Raw genomic sequence first — 22204 nt, forward strand, 5'->3', positions numbered from 1 at the left:
CGTGCAGATCTGTCCTCGCAGAGGAGAGGGAGATTATACCTGAATAAAACTTGGTCTTAAAGGTGCCACTGGACTGTTTTGGACAGGGGGCCGGGGGGGGGCTCTGCAGCTTACCTGGCTGCTTCTTGCTCTGACTGAGGGCTGCTGGGAGCAGGGGGTGGGGTTTGTTTCATGTGCCTGCCCCCTGGGCTCTTTACTGCCGGAGCTCCGCTCCTGTGCGCTCCTGCAGGAAATGACCCCTGACTCTAGTCATGTGGAATGCTGGTCACATGTTCAGTCAGTCAAATGGATGGCTGGATTCAGACATCATGACAGACAGAGGCTTGTCTGTAATGGGAGCTTGTGTGCTCCCCTTCCTTCCCCTTGTGAGAGGACTCAAAAACTTCTTAGTTTGACAAGGCTTTAATCAAGTTCCAGTTCCTCATGATGTGAGAATGAAGGCATTTGGCCAAATTGAAGTCCGTTACTTCTGTACAAAACAGTATTCAAAGCACTGTCTTAATTTCGGTTTAGAATGGGGAGGGGGTGGGGCAAACTCCACTTTTTTTCCTGCATTTGGATATCTTGGCGAATTGGGAGCTTGATTCAAGGATCCCAAACCCAGAAGTTTTCATCAATTGTGCTTCAAGCATGAGGGGCTGACAGCAGCAAGCTGTGCTTGTGCCCATCTGTTAGTCACGATGCCTGAATTAGGCACGGGTGACACAACACAACTGCAAACCATTTTTTTTTAAGTACAGCACAGTGAAACTGGTGGATTTGCGCAGCAAATTACATGGAGCAGCCACAGTTGACTTGGATTGGAAGCACAACAGTACAAAGGGCAGCAGGAGAAAACAGAACAGCAAGGCTAGTACAGAAAAGCGAAGTGAAAATATTGTCATTCTTTGAGCTTTTAAAAAAAATGATAGAACTGTTGCAGATTTTAGAAACAGTAACAATATATTTTTGTAGTAACATTGTCATTTTTTGAGTTTTTTTAAAAAAAATAAGGATAGCACTGTTGCAGCTTTTAGAAACAGTAACAATATATTTTTGTAGTAAATCTTTCTTCATCAGAAATAAGAGAGACAGTGAGTAGTCACTGCTTCTATGACAGAAGCTAAATCTGTTCTGGGATACAACAGCTTGGATTCTCCCTGCCCACAAGGGGAGCAGAGCTCAGGGAGTGGAACCTTCCTACCTCCTCCTCCTCCTGATGCAGCGGAGACCCCCTGAAATTCCATTCCTGGGGGTCAACATAGGAGGAATCTGCAGCAGAGGAAAAGAATCAGAAGAAACTGTCCCCTCCCCTCCAACAGAAATCTTTCTCCATATTGGAAATGTTATTTTTTCTGATAAATCTACTAGGTCTTTAAAAGCACCTGTATCCCTTCTAAAATGAGAGACAGCCTCTATGAAGTTAACTTTATCTGGGATTCCTTGAACATACAGTATTTTGTTTTTTATTTAATTTGAGCCGTTCCATTAGCTTTCCGCCTCTGACACATGAGGTTCAATTTGTATGAACACCGGACCTTACAAGTGCTGCAGTAACACCTTAATGAGAAAAGGCAAGCACGGTAAATGTACCAGCCCCAATCTCTTATTACCTTTGCTTTGTTCACGCAGCCAACTTGTTCAACCAGCTGCTGCACAGAATCCGAGCCGGTCTGGCCCTCTTCCAGGCGGTGGTAAAGAAGACGGGGCTTTCCCTCTGGGTTTTTCAAGAAGGCTTCTTCGCACTCCTCCAGCAGACAGCTAGATTGGAAATCAGCATTCTTGTGCTATATACTATTCTGCTGCAGTAAACAGTTCAATCAACACCAGCCCCAAGGACAAGAATTTCCCCCCCCCTGCTGACGCCCCAATCAAAAAGAGCAAGGCTTTTCACGAGACATAAGCACTATGGTGGGGGAGGGTTTAATGGCAAAGAATTGAATCAAAAAACTGTCGGGGGGGGGGAACCTATTCTAAAGATAACTGTTATACATGTTCATTTTTGGAAAAATGCAACAGTGGGACCCAAGAATGCGTAAGGGGAGACAGCTGGTTTTCACTTCCAGCTGCAGCTCCTCATGCCACTTACGCCTGATTCACTACATGCGTGACACTGGCAGGGTAGAAGGATTTGCATGAACCCAGCACCTCACACTGCATGAACCCAGCATCTTGCTTAAACTGGGCAATCCCATCACATCTGCAATGTTAGTACACCAATGCCGTGTCAGCCCAGGCATCCTAACACTGCATACGCAGTAGCTGAGGACATGGCTAAAGCTTGGTTTTAAGGTGATGATGAAGAAGAAGAGATTGGATTTATACCCCGCCCTTCACTTGGAGTCTCAGAGCGGCTTACAAACTCCTTTCCCTTCCCCTCCCCACAACAGACACCCTGTGAGGTGGGTGGGGCTGAGAGAACTCTGACACAAACTGCTCTTTTTCAAGGACAGCTCTTATCAGAACTACAGCTTGCCCAAGGTCATCCAGCCAGATGCAAGTGGAGGAGTGGGGAATCAAACCCGGTTCTCCCAGATTAGAGTCCGCACATTTAACCACTGCACCAAATGGTGCAGTGGTTAAGTGTGCTGTGGAAAGAAAGAAGTAGTTAGACAGATTCCAGATCTGGTGTTCTTTGCCCTATGGCGACAAGTGAGTTAATGTGATCCCACCATTCCCTTCAGCAGTTCTGAAAGTCCTTTAGTATGCCAACTCATTAAAGGGAAGAAGCTGCTACATAGGATGAGCAAAGAACAAAGATAACAGGTCAGTTTTTCCTCAGTTCCCACGAAGATTTTGCCCAACTAGGAGAAAATGTCAGGCTGCTCCTCTGCTCTATTCCTTCACTTGTTTGTGGCTGTGATGGACATGTGTGTGTTGCAGACTTTTATATACAGAACTATATTTATTATGCATGTATATAAGAGTCAGTGCATAAGCAGTGGGAGGGGGATAAATGTGCTGCACACTCATGCCTGTCCAAACAGGGATGCATGTCACTGAGTCTTGGAGAAGCAGGGACAAAAATTAGATGCAAGGATTCTAGGGGCTGCATCAATGCAAGTGTGCAACACGTAGGTATCCTCAATTGCATACAGCCATGCACTGGGGATCACAGCATGGGAAAAAACCTAAACCTTTTAGAAAACATTGCTTTGCATTTATGTTCTGAGGTCAATAGCAGCCATGTTTTGAATGAGTACTATTCATATTCTATTGAAAGCCACCTTGAATGTATTTTCTAGCTGGAAAGGCAAGGTTGTGAGTTTTGAAATAAAATAAGCAAATATCCTTCTATCAGAACATGCACCACTGTTTTGAAAAGCCTTGTATTATTCTCTTGTGAAAAAGGGGTCTGGCATTGCCTTTCATATATAGTTTTATAGCTGTAGGCAAATTCAAGGGGGATTTTTATCAGCATGAGTTAGGCAACCTGAGGGGCATGGGAGGCCTCAGCCAAAACAGAACACAGACGTACATTTTAGTGGCACCACTCTGATTTCCCTCGACACAGTTTCCCAAGTTGTTCACTCACCTTGGCAAAGTTAAATGCAGGCACAAAATAGTTAAAGAACTCTTCTCGATTTCCCATTTCCTCACAGATTGAGAAGGACTTCCAGTTTCTACCGGAAAATAGACAGCTTGGAAGAAGTACTCCATTGTCTCACAATATTTCTGAAGTTTTGGAGAGTATTTCTGAAAGTTAAAGAAGAAAATGTCGCTCATTAGGGGCATCAGATTCCAGTTTCAGAACTGTTACTGTACACAAAATAGTTTACCCAAATACACTCATGGAACTATAACAAAATGATTAATACTTTTAGATGATGATGTAAAAACAAAGGCTATCCATATTGCATTCAATTTTGAAAGGCTAAAGTGGGGGGGGGGAGTAGCAATATTGTCTCGCTCCAAATTTTCACTTGGAAAAAATGCATAGGTTGCAATAAATTCTGCTACGCAGGGAGTAGCTATACTTGCCTGGTATATAAGTGTCTGTGAATTACATAGTATATTATCAAGCGTGCTCTACCAGTTTACTCTATTAAAATAAAACCCATACTAACAGTACTCTGCTGTATTTAAAGTCAATGTTAGGATTCAGAATAAACCTAAATCTATCTAATAAACAATAGACTGAATCCATTCCTTTAACAGAAACAAAAACAAGCACTCAGACTCCCAGTGTGATCTGTTCTGTGATTCCTATGCTAAGGTGAACATTGCTGACACACGGGGAAGCCGTGTACAGACATAACAGTTAGTCATGATTTGCTTTGCCTAACCACAGCCAGTGATGTGAGTCATACAGAAAAGATTTGAACTGGAAAATTTTGGAGATGAATTCTCACAGCATATTGTGAGCTTAAGGTTGCCAACCATTCCCTAGTTGGGGGCTGGGGATTGCCCAATTTTGTGGGTTCCTGCCCACCGCTGGCCAGCTGGCCGGTGAAAGCAAACTCCCCTCCCACCAGCAACATCACACAATATGCCTACGTCACCTGGAAGTGACATGGGCACGCAGGGAATGATGCTCTGGTTTGGGGGCCAAACTCTATGGTCTGAGGATGATTTTGTCCAAAAACCAGAGCATCATCCCCAACATTCCTATGTCACTTCCGGGTGATGTAGGCACAGCACACGACATCATTTCCGGTGACATCAGCACGTGGGGGGAGATGGTTCCAGCTCCCAGAATGGTTCCAGCTCCTCACCAGCATCTCAAACAGACCTGGCAACCCTATGTGAGCTTACCAAGTAAATCAATAGGGATTTAATTTAGCAGGGTTATTTAACTTATATTTCACAAGCAAAGATTATTTAACATTCATCATGGGTTGTATCAAAGTACTGTCAATGGAATGCAACTCTCCTGCCTCCTTCCTCCTAGCACAGCCCACAGAGCTTCTCGACATGCTTCTTTTGTGGGGATGGGGACCCTCGAGGACAGTATGAGCCACAACATGGGTTATCTGCAATGGGACGGGGGAATCTGCTATGATAGATCCAGCCCTGCTATCCAAGATCCTTCTAAAATTGGAAATGCCAAGGGTCAAATCATACTACTACTACTACTACTACTACTACTACTACTACTACTACTACTACTACTGAAATCATGTATGTTTTCAGTCTTCTGGCCATCTTTCAAAGCCTTCTTCAGTATAATATTTTAAATAAATAAATGAACTAAAGTCGGACTTAGCAGGATCAGGACCTGGTTTCTAATCCACATGGAGGAGACTGCCCCCCAATCCTGCTGATGGAAACCTAGCCAGTGTGAAAACGGATATGACCATTCATACAATGTGTACATATCGTTCTTACCTGTATGAAGATGTCTACCTCTGACTGAGTCTCCTGTGTATTGATGAGATACACCCTTACTGTGTTACTCCACAAAGAGTGGGAAAACAATGGAGTGACCTGCAACAAACTGGCAACAGCTGCATCCCAATCATCTGCAAATTAAAATAAAAAAACAGAAATGAAAGACCTACACGAAAATATTTCATTACCCTGTAAAAATGCCCTAATGCGTTGCAACAATTGACCTTGGGGGTCTTTTAATATACTTAAAAATCTAATCCACTTATGGGGATAATAAAATGCCTGTGAAATGAGATGGACATCTATAAAATAAAACAGCAGCTCTTTCAAAATTAGCTGTAAAAATATTATTAAACTATCAGGCACTTGTGAATCCCCTAATAACATGCATTATACAGAGACACATAAAAATGTATATTGCATGTCTTTTTAATTGCAAAAGACTAAGTAATTAAACGTCTAGTTGTAAAAGTGTCATCCTGATACCAAACATGTTTACTTGACAGTACTGCAGTCAACAGGACAGCCAAATTTAACTGTTTCTTGAAGAATGCTCAATGGTAGTCTACTGTAACGGTTCACATTTTTTTAAGAACTAACATTAGCCCAAACTGCTCTTCCAATTTAAGACATTGCTTCTTTTTTAAAAACGACCATCAAATTTTATTCACTTAAAACAGCAAAACTTTCATAATTATTCACGCAGAATGCCAGTATAGGGAGAATTAAAGCACACTGTGCTCCCAAACTATGAATAAAAAGGGAGAGAAAAAGGGTTCACTGGTCAACCAAGGTCAATACTGTCTACCGTATTCCAACTAGCAATGGATCTCCAGGATATCAGATAGAGGTTCTTCACATCACCTGCTACCTGATCCTTTTAACTTAGGTGCTGGGGACTGAACCAGGGCCCCTCTGAATGAAAAGGAAACACTGCCACTGAGTGTATGAGCCACAGCTCCTTCCTTGAGCAGAACAGGGCAAAGGCTCTTTGAAATACAGGGCTCTTAAAGGGTAAAGTAAAGGTAAAGGTTTCCCTTGCTCGAAAGCCAGTCGAATCCGATTCTAGGGTTGCGGTGCTCATCTCCGTTTCAAAGCTGAAGAGCCAGCGCTGTCCGAAGATGTTTTCATGGTCATGTGGCCGGCATGACTAAACATCAAGGTGCACGGAACTCTGTTACCTTCCCACCGAAGTGGTACCTATTTATCTACTTGCAATTTCTTGCTTTTCAAACTGCTAGGTTGGCAGGAGCTGGAAGTAGAGACGGGAGCTCACTCCATCATGCGGCACCCGGGTCTCGAACTGCTGAACTACTGACCTTCCACAGCCTGCAGTTCAGCGTCTTAACCACTTGAGCCACCGCAGCTCCTTCTTAAAGGGTAGTCACTCTTAAAAAATACATTCGTCTATTTTACATATGGCTAAAACTACAGAAAGGAGAGGCTACATCACCGATTTATTGCCAATAAAGAAGCTACATTTTACAATCCTAGAGAAGATCTACTGATTTCTGTAAACTGCCTCGTGTGTCGACACAAATTTCTCTTCCCAGGAAACACCCCTATCCAAGCCCAAAGTCAAATCTTGCATAATTTTGTCATAGCACTACTGTTTGAAGCCCTGCTTCACAGAACTATCTGCTCCTTACCTCTGTTGATATTTGCAAATGGCCCTTCCACATCAATGGAACTGTGTGCAAACTCTGGGCCTCTGAAAGACTGTTGAAGCTGCATCATACTGCCCATGGATGGCTCGCTTCCCAAGGCTCCACCAGTCCAATACTCAGCCTGAGCCCCAGTCGCTTAAAATAAACAAGCAGATAACTATTTGCATCAATTTAAAACGGATGGGCTAAATCAGAAGAGTGCATCCGCATGTGGGAAGTGATACCCACATACCTCGTGGAAAGATACCCTGACTGCCATTTTCCTTCCACTCACAGTGCTTTGGCTCCAATCCAACGGCCCCATTCCCTAGAGAGACTTTCTCTCCACAGTTTGCATACCCCTGGTGGGACATTTTTGGCCTAATCCAAAACATGTTGGGCCCTGTCCAGCTCAAGCTAGTGATGACTGCCCCATTAAAATTAGAACAGTCATAACTAATTTCACTCTCATTTTTTTTTCAGCTGTACCCTCATGCCTAAAACTCAAGACTACACACTGTGGCTGCAAACCTGTTTGTTGAAGCTCAGGTCTGTCCCAGACATAGAGCAATAACAGGGTCAAGCTGAGGGGAGGCTCAACCCATCGTAGGCCTACTATTTATTTCAGTTAACCTCTCCCGACACCAGAGGTGTTTTTGTCCCTGCTAGGCCTCCTTTTGGTATTTCAGCACAGCTGTGGGGTAACAGCATTCGAAGACAAGCTGTGGAAAGATGAGCCATTAGTAGTGGAAACATTTAGTATCCCACTGTTATGTTCCTCCGGTACTCTAAAAACTAGGGACTCGTCTTTCACTTCAGATATGACTGGGACGGACCCTGGTTGCAACAAATGGGTCCTTCACTATCATATAGATAGATCCAGGTGGGTACAGTCCCACCAAGCTCAGTGAGACATACCATCTAATCAGCACACTTTGCAGCCTTTGACTCCGCCTATAAGGCAGAAGACATTTGCACCACTGTCACAGTGTTTGAAAGTCCTCTGCCATGCAGCCAGGCCGGGGGAACTCTTGTTCAAAATATACAAGCTTAAAGCTCTGCCGGGCTCCTAGAGTATGTCTCAAACTGTTCTGACACTTGAGGAAAATTCAGATGCTTCCTCCCTACATACACTGCTACTGGCAGTAAGAAAAACACAGTAGTGCATTAAATAATTGACAGTTTGTCAGCCTTTGCCTAATGGTGGAACTGGCCTTGCACACAGTTGTCTGGAGTTTAGCCAAAGTCCTAATTGAAGCTGAAATTAGCTGTCAAAACGTACTTAACACTTGTATCATGACAGATTATTGTTTTCTTTAACTATAGCTCTAAAGGCCTTTCTACCATGTATCAGTAAGATGTTTAAGAAGCACAATGATAGCATTCATGTTCAAACCTCCTACACCCAAAGAACACCCTTATTAGTGTTAGTGTGGTGTAGTGTTTAGAATGTTAGACTAGGCCTGGAAAGACCTGGGTTAAACCTCTGCTCATGAGGTCTTGAGCCAGCACTCTCTCTCAGACTACCTCACAGAACTTATGTGAGAATAAAACCCAGAACTCTTTGAAGGAAGGTTTGAGCAAATTTTAACTAAATAAGGTGCTCCTTTATGGCTCACATGAAGAGAAACTTTATACTGCTTCTTTACTTGTTACACAACTTGCAACAAAATCATCACATTGCTGATTACCATACTCACTGCCTTCAAATAAAATAGCAATCATCTACTGCAGGGTTGTTGAGATGGGGTGTGGGGAGAGCACAGGGTAAAAATATTCTAGAGGTCCAGATTTGCCCTGGGGCCCAAGCTCAGTGCTGTTGATCAACCATCTTATGTGTGTTCTTTTGGATTTTAGAGTATCCCAAATGTAGTACAAGAAGGGCCCAAACAACAGCATCCCCTGGAGACCCACAATGGCTCTCAGTTGCCCTGACTACCTGAAGTGCCATCAAAAGACTATGAGGAAATATTCACGATTCCTGGTTCTGCTAGTATCTACTGATTCATTTACTTAATACAATCAGAGAGCCGGAAGATGTACCAAACCATCAAGCTACAGACAGAGAGCACATCTACAACTGAAAGTTACCCACCAACCACATATTAAAATATCTCACTTGGTCCGTTCTTGAGTATTAAATGTTGTGAGGGCGAAAAATTAAAAACAGAAGCAGTCAAAGGAAAATTGGCACCCCCCACGCTGAAATTACTACAAGAATTTACATGGTAAGAAATGTGTAATTTTGTCAGATACTGTCACACTGCAGCTTTGATAATAATAACTATAACCATGACAAACTCACAACAGAACCAGGAGCAAGAATCTTTGTACCAAACCTTTGAAAATAATGGGAAATTGATAGGTTGTATCCAGCCAATGACAACTGCAACCCATATGGATTTTCCCCATGTTCCCCTTCACTCAGCAGTCTCTTTGGACTCCTAGAAACATGTGTCTGCAGTCATAGGACCTGCATGGACAAAAAGTCTCAGCGGTTGGAGGGCTGCAGTGAGGCTGCCCCCCTTCTCCTCGTTCACTTGTGAAGCCCCACTGGTGACTAACTAGAAGCAGCTCACACTTGTTGAGGGCCCAGGTTTTTATCCTTGCAATACCTTTGCTCTTAAAGTGCTTTGCTGGTGGCGGCAGCTTTTGTGGCAATCATACCTCAGCCCAATCCTTTGTTTTGCTGACACGTGGTAGCAGAGAACAAAGATTCTATGTGCATTTAGTTTTTTTCCTATGGAGAAGCATTCATTTGTCGTTTGAAGTGGTACTGTCCAAAAAGAACCATGCAATATATGATTCTGCTGGCTGCATAACTCAGTTTTCACAGTAGGAAGGGATCTGTGGTGGTTGAAAAAGCCACCGGGGGGGGGGGGGAGGATACAGAGCTGCAAGTACTTTGCACAAATGCTATCTTACTTTGCACTACAGCTGGAAACTGGAGAGGGAGATATCAAACTGACCCGAGCACTGAATACTAAAAAGTCATGGTTAGATGTGACATGGAATTCTATCTATTTCCCCAATAAACCTTTGGGGGAAAGGAAGCGTCCAGTGCCATTGTGTATCCTTCTAGGTCCACTAAGTCAATGCACTTAGAAGGATGTACAATGGCACTGTATGCCTCTGTTCTCCCAAAGGCTTATTTTTCAACTGAAAAGCAAACTTGCAAAGCCAATAGCTAAACAGTGGCAGAAAGCAGCGGATTGTTCAACCTTTCCCCCTCCTGCACTTATGTCCATTAAAATCTCACACACATCTCAAGCTGTGTTCCCAACCTAATAAAGAAGGCTTAAACAAGTTAAGATTTAGAAAACTGCATTCCTCTTATTTATTTTCTGTTCAATGTTGCTCCTAAGAGATTACATGCCCAAATGGAAATATCACCTTTAACCCAGCCTTTAATCAACAGCCAAGATTCTCAGAATGGAGAGGAAGGGCGTCATTTTAGAAATTGTAAGTTGGCTTGTTTAAAAGTTTCATGAAGCAAAATATTTTCATCATTTAAAAATTACATTGTGACATTTTCAGTAGCCAGGAAGAACAGCCATTAGGTTTTTGTCTGTTTTATATTTCACATTTATAGAACATGGTCATAGGACGATGTCCAAAACTGTATGTGGAATCCTTACCAGCAGCCTCTGTACAGCTATCATCTGAGTCTGTCTCCTCAGGGTCAAATACATGGATGCCTTGAGCTTGCAGCCTCTGCAATTTTGCCTCCAACTCACGCTTTGCCCGCAGTAAATCCTGAATTTCATTTTCCTTGGTTTCTCTAAAAATCTGTAAAAGTGAAAGGATTCAATGAATGGCCACAATGCCCAGACACAAAATGCACTTCCTAATGCATGAGCCTCCTCCGAAAACTCACTCAGTGTTCTATTTGAGTCAGTCCATGCTGGCATGAAATTAACACATGCACACACCTTTCATTTACAAACTTCTTTCAGTGCATTCACTCGAGGTCCAGCAACCAGACTCTGAGAGCTGAAGTCTGCAACAAGCTGCCAAAGGCACAAGGAAAATGGAGACCTTACCTTGAACTGTCTCTTGACTTTGTCTCGGTCATGTTCAAAGGTAGCAGCTCTCTCCATGGCTTGATATTTGGCCTCTAAAGCACTTTCTTTCTCTCTGAGTATTTTCTGGTATGTTTTCTGAAGTGCCTGAAAAAGACCATTCTTGGTTTTAGTTTGTTCAGTTTTTTACCCTTGGTGATGCTGGAAAGTGCCACCAAGTCACAGCTGACGTATGGCGACCCTGTAGGGTTTTCAAGGCAAGAGATGTTTCAGGGGTGGTTTGCCATGGCCTGCCTCTGTGTCACGACCCTGCTATTCCTTGGAGGTCTCCCATCCAAATATTGGCCAGGGCCGAATCTGCTTTGCTTCCAAGATCTGATGAGGCCTGGGCTATACAGTCAGTCTTTGACTGCTAAATCTCAGAATTAAAAAATTAGTAGTTCACAGAAAGCTTTCACACTTAATTCCATTTCCCAAAAAGTCATTCTGTTGCAAGTAGGCTTATACTCCAACATGTATTTACCACAATCAAACTGACTTTCTTCCAAAGACATGTTGTTAGAATCAAGGCACTAAATACCTGAAACAATGCAGTGCTAAAACTTGCTTGTGTGACAGATCCTGAGCCTGAATACAATCTGCAAAGTTGTCTTACTAGGGAAACCCCATTAATTATAATATAGGTAGACTGCGGTCACACGGAACATTAGCTACGCTAGAGAGACGGAAGATAGGCGGATTTTCCGGGCGCGATCTCACCACCACATCTGGGAAGCGTGGAGCTCCCATGGCTCACCCGAGGCTTCCCGCCGAAGATGCGGGGTAAAAAACTAGTACCTCCGAGGTACTAGTTTCTGGTAACCACAGGGCAAGGGTGGGCATCTGATCGCGTTTCCGGTGGCATCCGGCGCCCGCCCATGTCCACTTGCAAAAATGTTTTTTTTCCCCCAAGTCTCCATGGATGCGCACAAGCACCCAACGGAGCGTGCACATACTTTGGTGTACAGAAAAAAACAAACTCGTTTGCCGCACCGTGCCGCAGGATTGGCCTGTGATCGGCACCTCCCCCCTACCCACGGGACCTCCACGGGAGGTCGGATCGTGCAACCTCGCGTTATTTTGTCCCGGGGCAAACAGCTACGCCTCCCCTCCCCCTGCGATATCCAGCCCATGTGACCGGGGCCATAGTTGACTTGAAGGATTTCACCTTTAGTTACAGTGAAATACAGTGAAATCTTCACAGCCGCCTGGAGTGGTCAGCACAGGTTTCCTGGACTAGCCTTGAATGTGGAGGAATGCGTGGCCGTGGTGGATCATGGAGGAGCACATCTTGGAATTACCCACTGTTAAAACCCCCTATAAACCTGAGACCAGCACAGGACAAAACAGAGGACAGATTCTTTGTGCTTGTTTTCTCTCTGAACAGAGTTCTTTATGCAAAGGAACAGCCACATCTTTTTTTAAAAAAGCAGTGCAGTCCACTGTCTACCTCTGGCCTGTGTGCCGCAGACCTAAGATCCCTCTATGCCCTTCCCCCTTCCTTCTTTTGGCCAGCCCAGGCCGTCAGGATCCATCTAACTCACCTGCAGCTCTGCCCGCAGGCGCTTGTTTTCTTTATCCAGTTTGGCCTCTTTCTTCATCATAGATGCCACTTCATTGTTCTTGCTGATACGGAAGATCTCGTATTCTTTCTTCAGGCGTTCGTACTCTGCCATACATTCCAGCTCTTGTACGGAGGCAGTGGATTTGAAACTGGCCCCAATGAGACCTCCAGGCCGTGACGTCCCCACACGGCGGAAGGAGCTGCGCAGGAGGCGGGCTTTGGGTTTCACCTCCACAGGGATCTCGCAGGCTTCACCCCCACCTCCCTCATATGTGTCTTCAATCACCTCCCCGACAGTGCCTACTGGGTTTACCAAGGATGAAGCAGTCCCCATAATGGAGGAGGTTTCCCCTGAGGGACAGGAGATATTACCTAATGGAAGGCAGCATCATAATGTTCAATTTATCACTCTTAAGTATTTATGTCATGGCACCAGCCACATCGCTTGGGACAGCTAGATTTGAGTCCAGTAGCACCTGAGAGACCTAAGCAGGACCTTAGCTTGAGATGTCCACTTTTGTCCCCAAGCAAGCCCCATTTCCTCTAATTAGCCACAAGGGTCCAAATTCTTCTTGGCCTGCTTGTTCTTTAGACTTTCCATGCACCCACACTTAGTGCCCATGTCAAAATCTTTAACTCTTAAGCTTTTGAGTTATTCAGTAGGGAAATCTCAATTTGTGCATATTTCATTAAGCACTGGCAAATAAGGGTTGTAATCCCATACGTCTTTTCCTGGATGTAAACTGGATTGAACAGAGTGAGATTTACTTCTGAGTAGACATGGCTAAGATTGGCCTGCAAGAATGCCAGTGTCATCCCCCCCCCCTTTTAAAATATTTTTTTTTCAAAATCACCAATAAACTGGGTGGGGGGCAATGTTCCCTCTTAACCGTGCAATCTTGTGCATATTTCATTTAGCACTGGTAAATTATGGTTGTCATCTTTTCCTGGATGTAAACTGGACTGAACACAGTGAGATTTACTTCTGAGTAGACATGGCTAAGATTGGCCTGCAAGAATGCCAGTGTCATCCCCCCCCCCTTTTAAAATATTTTTTTTTCAAAATCACCAATAAACTGGGTGGGGGGCAATGTTCCCTCTTAACCGTGCAATCTTGTGAGCAAAAATTCTAGTTTGTGAGCTACTGGCATTAAAGTTGTGAGCGAGTGATCTGGCTGCTGCATCAATTAGTTTGCTCTGGAGCATTCCTTCCTGAGCTAAGACAAAAACGTGTGGGCTGGAGCCTAAAAAGCTGTGAGCTAGCTCACACTAACTCAGCTTAGAGGGAACACTGGTGGTGGTGGTGGGGTGTTTCCACCGTGTTTTACCCTGCACAAGCCAGATCAGGCACTCCACATTACAAGGGTGTTCATTAGACCGCAATAACTACCACTCTCTGGATCGGAACTCATAACGACAGCAGATGACCATCCCCATTCCACCCATAAGGAAGCTCTTAAAGTGGACGGAAATGTCTTTTTTCGTCGGTTCTGCCACTGTTCTGTGCCGCTAAAGATCCTATCCCATGCAATGCGGTAAAATACCCCACCGAGGCTTACTTGCAAGCAACTGTCTTAGGGGAGGGCTGTAAAAGAAGCCGGCGACTGGCGTCGTCGCAGAGATTGCACCACCCCACTCGCGACTGTCCCCACCCTAAGGGATAGCGGGCTGCGGTGCGCCCTCGTCCGTCCAGCGGCGGAGCGGCGGGAGCTCTGGAGGTCTCCACTCCAGCAAACTCACGGCCAGCCTGGCAAGGGAGACAGTCTCCAAAGTTTCCTGGCGCCAAAAGGACGACACCAGCGAGCCGCGCGCCGCCCCCGCTCTTCGGACTAGCAGCCCCCGAAGTCCCAAAAGGAGCGGGTTCGTGGGACAACCGCTCGACTCCGGGGAAAGAGCGGCGGGGCCGGGCAGCCCCGAGACTGACCGAGAGAAGGAGGGAATGGAGGAAGGAAGAAGGCCGGCCGTGACGCGGCTGCTTCCGTCCCTCCCTCCCCGATCTCCCCTGCCGGGACCCAAGCGCCGGCTGAGGAGGCCCCTCAGGCGCTGGGAAGGGACAGCGGAGAGCGGCGCTGCGGCGGCGGGTGTGTCCTCGCCACTTTCTCCTGCATCTGCTTGTGGCTGGCTGCGCGGGAAAGCGGCCCTGATTGAGAGACGGAACCTAGGCAGGTCCACGCAGAATAATTCGGCAGAATTCCTAGGAAAGTGTGTGTGGGGGGGCGGCGGTTTAAACATTAAAAAGAGAACATGTACAACACTTAGCAGAGCACAACACAGTCAGGAGCAATGTTCCCTCTAAGCTGTGGAGTCTTGTGAGCAAAAATTCTACTTTGTGAGCTACTGGCATTAAATTGTGAGAGAGCGATTTGGCCGCTGCATAAATTCGTTTGCTCTGGAGCCGTCCTTCCTGAGTTAAGACAAAAATGTGTGAGCTGGAGGATAAAAACAGGGAACGGCGGAAGACAGGAAGGCCTGGCATGATCTGGTGCAAAGAGTCGGATTAGACTGTGCGACTGAACAACAACAAGCTCACACTAACTCAGATTAGAGGGAACACTGGAGGCTATTCCTTAGCCTGACTGGAATCCTTCTCTTTTTAATTTTTTATTTTTTTTTTTAAGTTTAGCATTGCCCCATTAGAGCGAACCTAAACAGCATGATAAAAAGTAGAGACATCACCCTGCCAACAAAAGTCCGCATGGTCAAAGCAATGGTATTCCCAGTAGTCATGTATGCCTGCGAGAGTTGGACTATAAGGAAGGCCGAGCGCCGAAGAATAGATTCTTTTGAACTATGGTGCTGGAGAAGACTCTTGAGAGTCCCTTGGACTGCAAGAAGAACAAATCAGTCAATCCTCAAAGAAATCAACCCTGACTGTTCCCTGGAAGGCCAGATAATGAAACTGAAGCTCAAATACTTTGGCCACCAAATGAGAAGGGAGCACTCACTGGAGAAGACCCTGATGCTGGGAAAGATTGAAGGTCAAAGAAGACGGGGACGGCAAAGGATGAGATGGTTAGACAGTGTCATAGATGCAACAAACATGAAATTGAGCAAACTTCAGAGGACGGCGGAAGACAGGAAGGCCTGGCGTGATCTGGTCAATGGGGTCACGAAGAGTCGGACTCGACTGTGCGACTGAACAACAAAATTAGAGCGAATGCATAGTCCAAAATCGAGCAGCTGAACCTGGACACAGGCACTGTGTGTCACAGAGACAGTTCGCTCCTTGGTGTATTCAAAATAGTGGCTGCACTGTCCGCGTGCAAAGGCCAGGTTGGTAGACATGAGGTGGTATAATTCTGAGGTAACTATACCACTTGAGAATGCAGGAGAAAACAGTCATATTCATAATGCTTTTCCGTGTAAAAACTCCCTGTAACTTAACAAAAAAAGTGTATTGGGGGGAAATATTTAACTTAGCCTTTGCATACTTGTGCTGATTTTCCAGTGACAGGGAATTTATTAATGTGGAGGAAACTTGGAAAGCCTAAACCCTCACCTTTCTGAAGTGATACAGTACATTCAGCCACCTCAGGACTCTGCTGCATTCTTATTCTCCTGCATGTCTGGACCATGAATTGAAGGTCTTAGAACGTACATTGTGGTCTCCAGCCCAATTGGTAAAATGAGATTTACGGACAGTAAGACGGGAGCATACGGGAGATGCCTTTTCTTATGCTCCCCATATTTTTTAAAAAACAACCTCCCTGCAGTTTAAAATATAGTATATCAGAGGGAACGGTTCAAGTCCAGTCTGCTCTCTATTGTACTAGTGTATTCTGTATACCGAGGAAATCCTGGAAATTAAGCCCATTTGCTTTCCTTTTTTGTACGCCAGGAAAAAATATTAGACAAAAAAAACCCCATCTAAAATACAGTCTACATCCTAGAGAAAAGGAATCACACAGGAAAATATATGAAGATTGGTAGAAGGGCATCAGGGATTAACTAAAACAGAATAAAATGTGTTGGAAACGAGGTTAGGTCTGATTTTTAACATGACTGTTTGTGAAGAAAAATAACATGGGACTTTACATTTGCAAAGCATTTTGTGTAAACAGTTGCTAACCATCCATAACCACTGTGTGTGTTTAGCTTGCCAGAAGTCCATAGCTTGGGCTCTGGTGTGCCAATTAAGCATATGCACTTCCCTTTCACAGGTGGCAGCCCAGTTTATACAAGGCACTGTGTGCGTGAAGTACAAGTGAGTTCGTTTGCTTGCCAGCATCACATTAATATTTATGTATTTACTGCATTTATGTTCTGCCTTCTCCCCAATGCAGCTTACATCATTCTCCTTTCCCTCATTGTATCTTCAGACCAACCCTGTGCGGTAGATTAGGCTGAGAGTGTGACTGGCCCAAGGTCACCCAGTGAGCTTCCATGGCAGATTGAAACCTGGGTCTTCTGGATCCGACTCTGACACTCAAACCATTATACCACACTGGCTCACATAAATATCAAGCCACAGTATGACAGTATCACATGTCAGCCACTTTTGGTCTCCCCCCTGTATGACAGCTGTATCCTCATGCAGAGCTAATTCTCCATACCAACTAGCCACTTTCTGAGAAGCCAATTCCTTACTACATGCTTATGAAGTTGCTGTCTGCGTGGATGTGTCCTTCACGAGGCCAATGTCATATGCCTCTCTCCTGAGAGAGCTGTGCCCATCGATCAGGGTTCCCCAGCATAGCACCTGTGGGTTCCATGGTTCCCACCAGTACTTCTCCTGGAGCCTGCCTAGCTTCTCAGAAAGTGTGCGGGCCCATTGTAAGATAAGCCTTGTTACTGGCCACCCCTGTTCCAATGAAAGGGTTTTCTGTGGCTGCAATAGCAGCTGCAGTCACTGGAGGATCAGGAGAACTGGTAGGCAACCAGGCATTCCTTAGTCAGTGTGTGGTTCTAGTCACATTTCAGACTTTCTTTTTATCCCCCTTGCTCTTCTCCCTCCCTCTTTCCTATGTTTTCCTTCATTTCTTTTTATTCCCCTTCTGCAATTCTTTTGGACTTCAAGGGCGGAGTTATTGTATCTGGCTCCACCTCCCGTAGCAGCCATTTGGGATCTGTCCCTATCTCCTGCGGCAGCCATTTGGGGGTGGCGCTCACTGTTGTGTATTCAGAGAGATAGGATGCTGTAAAGCACATGGAGAAATCTCTGAAACCATGGCAACTGTTTATTTCCACAAGAAGGGTGCAATTAAAAAAAGTGCCAGAGAGTTAGGAAAAATAGGAATTGGGTTTCCTTTCAGAGATAGTCCATTTGGCTTACCTGCCAAAGGGAGAAGATGGATGTTGGTCATAAAAAAAACTGATGGGGGTGTGTGGAGATGTGGGCTGTGTACCTGATTAGAAGACTTCAGGGTATCTCCCACAAGGGATAGGAGTCCTAACATTGGGTTTTGATGTTTCCATCAAAGCAGGCAGAAAGGTTTAACAGGTGGAATTTCCTTTTGTTCATTGTTCAAATACTTCTCCCAGATGCTGTGACCTACACTGGAACCCAGGCTCTTCTGCAAAGGGGGCAGTTGGGAGTTTGGGAGTGTGTTTGCTCCACCTAAGGTCTTCTATTGCAACTTAGCTAAATTCATGTTTTTGTATTCTTTTCCTTAGATCTGTACTCACTAGGCACGACAGCTATTTTCCATGTATGTGCTCTAGTTTAATATTTATTGTTTCCTGTTTAAGAAAGCAGACTATGATTAAAATCCTACCCACACTCCTAGACTGTTTATACATGAAAAGAATATGCAGTCGGGGGGCCTAAAGTAGTTGGAAAGCTCTGCCCTTTGTACTTGCTAGGAGGCAGCCTTACCAGAGTTCCACGAGGCCAGGCCCGTAGCCAGGATTTCTTAATTCAGGGGGCCTTAAAATAAGTCAGGGGGCACTGATAAAATAAAATAAAATAAACACACTCACTGGCAGGAACAGGGTTATTCCTCTATTGTGGAGGGTGGGTGTAAGTGGAAGTCAGTCACCGTCTCTGAGTAACCTGAGGAGGATCCCTTCCTCCTCTCATTTCCCCCCACAACTGCATTAGCTGCGTGGAGTGCAGGGAAGTACGGCAAAAGTGGCGGGCTCCTGTTCGGTTCCTTATTTCTTTCTTCCTGGCTGACTTCGTGCCTCCACAGTGACTTTGCCTCGGTCACACCCCCACCCACCACCCTGCAGGGGGGCTTTCTGCTGCAACACTTCTTAGACTTGGAAGTGGCAGCCCGCCCAGGGAGACAAGCCAAAGAAGGAGAGGTCAGCGAGCAGACGGGATGGAGATGGCTGCTCTGCTGCCGCTGGTGGCTTGTGTGCGCCCTGCGTTGGTGCAACCGGGCTGGACTGAGAAGGCAAGAGCTGAAGGAAAAACCCGGGAGGGGAAGCTGAGGGAGTGCTGTGTTTCTCTCTCCTTTGACGGCCAGCTTCCTCGGTGATGAGGGCACAGGTGCATGCAAGTGAGTGAGGTCTGCAATCTTGCACTGGAGGGAGAAGGGGAGAAATCTCTGTAGTTGCAGGTTCAGCCACAGGACCGACAACCCCCTGGCACCTCACCTGCCAGCCCGCTCGCCTGGCTGCCTTGCACCACTTCATGCCGTGGCTTAGGGATGTGCATTTGGTTCGTCTGAGCTGAATGCACCCCCAAAAATGGCCCATTCGGGTCCCTTTCAGGCTGCTCTGGGCCGATTCAGATTCTCTGATCTGAATTGGCCACATTATATCCTATGGGCCATTGAAGTCAATGGCGAAAACATAGGGTATATTCTGGGGCTGGAAGGGAGGTGGTTTGAGGGAGATGCTCCAAACGACCAGGGTAGTTGCTGGATACCCACCAAGTTTCAAAAACATTGGACCAGGGTGTCCAATTCTACGGGCCCCCAAACAGGTTGCCCTCATCCCCTCCATTGTTCTCTATAGTGGGAAAAAACGTTACTTTTTCCCCACCATAGAGAACAATGGAGGGGATGGGGGTAACCTGTTTGGGGGCCCGTAGAATTTGACCCCCTGTTCCAATGTTCTTGAAACGTGGTGGGTATCTTGGGGAGAGGCTCCAGCAACTACCCTGTGAGTTTGGGGCCTCTCCCTCAAACCACCTCCCCTCCAGCCCCCAGAATATACCCTATGTTTTTGCCATTGACCTCAATGGCCCATAGGATATAATGGGGCAGAAATTGACATTTGGCTGGCAGAAAGACTCCCCAATAGGCTCTTACTGCCGAAATTGACACGCGGGAGTCTACTGGCTGAAATTGATTCTGCCCGATTCCGCTGCCAGCCCAGGATGGAGCCTGTGGGGCTGCTGACAGGTGGGGAAGTTGGGGGGCCTTGGTAGGAAGTTGGGGGGCCGGGCCCCAGAATTCGTCAATGTAGCTATGGGCCTGCCCGAGGCACTGGTTATGGGATAGGCTGGGTTTTATAATCCGGGGTGGTGTCACAAAGAAAACATGTTTTTACATGGAGGCAATCACACAACATGCATGTGATAACACACATGCCCATGGTGAGTTTATGACACCACCCTCTCTCCGAACTTCAAAGGTACTCATAGCCTCAGACAGTTTGGTGACCCCTGCCGTAGATATCTGTAACATTGCCTAAAACGTTCCCCACATTTATCTGGTTCATCACTTTTACCCTTAGAATTAAAAAGAGATTCATTTGCTTCTCTCAATTTGACAGTGAATTTAGAAGGTATAGATGCTGATGCAAGTTATGAAAGGGTGTAACTAAGCATTAGATGCAACTTGCCCTCGACTTTTTAGTCAGATGACTTTAATCTGATGGGACTGTTTAACTCTGTTTTTCTGCTCAAAATTACACATGCTTTAATCCCTATTTAGTGGGAAATATCATCTCCACTCCCCATAGAGGAATGAAAAAGCAGCTTGAGGGCACAAGACAAAAGGATTACATATGCACTTGTTGTTGTTGTTGTTCAGTCGCGCTGTCGAGTCCGACTCTTCGCAACCCCATGGACCACATCGTGCCAGGCCCCCAGTCCTCTGTTGTCCTCCAGAGTTTGCTTAACTTCATGTTTGTTGCATCAATAACAGTGTCTAACCATCTCATCCTTTGCTGTTCCCTTCTTCTTTGACCTTCAATCTTTCCCAGCATCAGGGTCTTCTCCAGTGAGTGCTCCCTTCTCATTTGGTGGCCAAAGTATTTGAGCTTCAGCTTCAGTATCTGGCCTTCCAGTGAACAGTCAGGGTTGATTTCTTTTAGGATCGACTGATTTGATCTCCTTGTAGTCCAAGGGACACTCAAGAGTCTTCTCCAGCACCATAATTCAAAAGCATCTACGGCACTTGGCCTTCCTTATGGTCCAACTCTTGCAGCCATACATTACTACTGGGAATACCATTGTTTTGACCATACGGACGTTTGTTGGCAGGGTGATGTCTCTACTTTTTATTATGCTGTCTAGGTTTGCCATAGCTTTCCTCCCAAGGAGCAGGCGTCTTTTAATTTCATGACTGCTGTCACCGTCTAAAAGTGATCTTGGATCCCAAGAACATAAATTCTGTCACTGCTTCCACTTCCCCTTCTATTTGCCAAGGAGTGATGGGACTGTATGCCATGGTTTTAGTTTTTTTGATGTTGAGTTTCAAGCCAACTTTTGCACTCTCCTCTTTCACTATAAGCAAGAGGCTCTTTTGGTCCTCTTCACTTTCTGCCATTAGAGTGGTATCGTCTGCATATCTGAGGTTGTTGATGTTTTTCCCAGCAATTCCGGCTTCTGAATCATCCAGGCTGGCATTTCACATGATGTACTCTGCATATAAATTAAATAAGCAGGGTGACAATATACATCCTTGTTGTACTTCTTTTCCGATGCTGAAACAATCAGTTGTTCCATATCAGGTTCTAACTGTTGCTTCTTGACCCTTATACAGGTTTCTCAGGAGACATGTGAGGTGGTCTGGTACTCCCATCTCTTTAAGGACTTGCCATAGTTAGTTGTGATCCACACAATCAAAGGCCTTAATGTAGTCAATGAAGCAGAAGTAGATTTTTTTTGGTACTCTCTTGCTTTCTCCATAGTCCAGCGAATGTTGGCCATTTGATCTCTAGTTCCTCTACCTCTTCAAAACCCAGCTTGTACTTCTGGCAGTTCTCTATCCACGTATTACTAAAGCCTAGCTCATAGGATCATGACCTTGCTAGCATGTGAAATGAGTGGAACTGTGTGATAGTTTGAACATTCCTTGGCATTGCCCTTCTTTGGGATTGGAATATAAACTGATCTTTTCCAATCCTGTGGCGCCAATGTTCCCTCTAAGCTGTGGAGTCTTGTGAGCAAAATTTCTACTTTGTGAGCAACTGGCATTAAAGTTGTGAATAATTCGGCTACTGCATTCATTAGTTTGTCCTGGAGCCATCATTCCTGAGCTAAGACTAAAATGTGTGAACCAGAGGCTAAAAAACTGTGAGCTAGCTCACACTAACTCAGCTTAGAGGGAACACTGGCCACTGTTGCGTTTTACAAATTTGCTGGCATATTGAGTAAATATGTACACTTCTGCTTAAATTCACAGCCTTCAGAGAATGCTTTTGGCTTTAAAAAAATCAGATAAAATTACAGTTGTGTAACATATAGTTTAGCCAAAATGTGGTATGAGGGGGCTTATTCTGCCAAA

The 22204-nt window shown here is 45.3% G+C and overlaps 1 protein-coding gene across 1 annotated transcript in view; it reads right to left on the reverse strand.

Moving 5' to 3' along the window:
- NPHP3 (nephronophthisis 3 (adolescent)) overlaps positions 1–13174 on the reverse strand; it is a 44945-nt gene extending 31771 nt beyond the window's left edge. The window contains exons 1-7 of the mRNA XM_015407582.1: positions 12562–13174; positions 11000–11125; positions 10595–10745; positions 6960–7112; positions 5308–5441; positions 3515–3675; positions 1593–1740 (exon numbers count right to left, since the gene is read on the reverse strand). Of these exons, the coding sequence (XP_015263068.1) occupies positions 1593–1740; positions 3515–3675; positions 5308–5441; positions 6960–7112; positions 10595–10745; positions 11000–11125; positions 12562–12915 (1227 nt within the window). The 5' untranslated portion in view covers positions 12916–13174. The remainder of the gene's footprint in view (positions 1–1592; positions 1741–3514; positions 3676–5307; positions 5442–6959; positions 7113–10594; positions 10746–10999; positions 11126–12561) is intronic.
- Positions 13175–22204: the final 9030 nt, after the last annotated feature.

Source organism: Gekko japonicus, unplaced genomic scaffold (genome assembly GCF_001447785.1).
Source record: "Gekko japonicus isolate JY-2015 unplaced genomic scaffold, Gekko_japonicus_V1.1 scaffold1215, whole genome shotgun sequence".
In the NCBI taxonomy this organism is placed as follows: Eukaryota; Metazoa; Chordata; class Lepidosauria; order Squamata; family Gekkonidae; genus Gekko; species Gekko japonicus.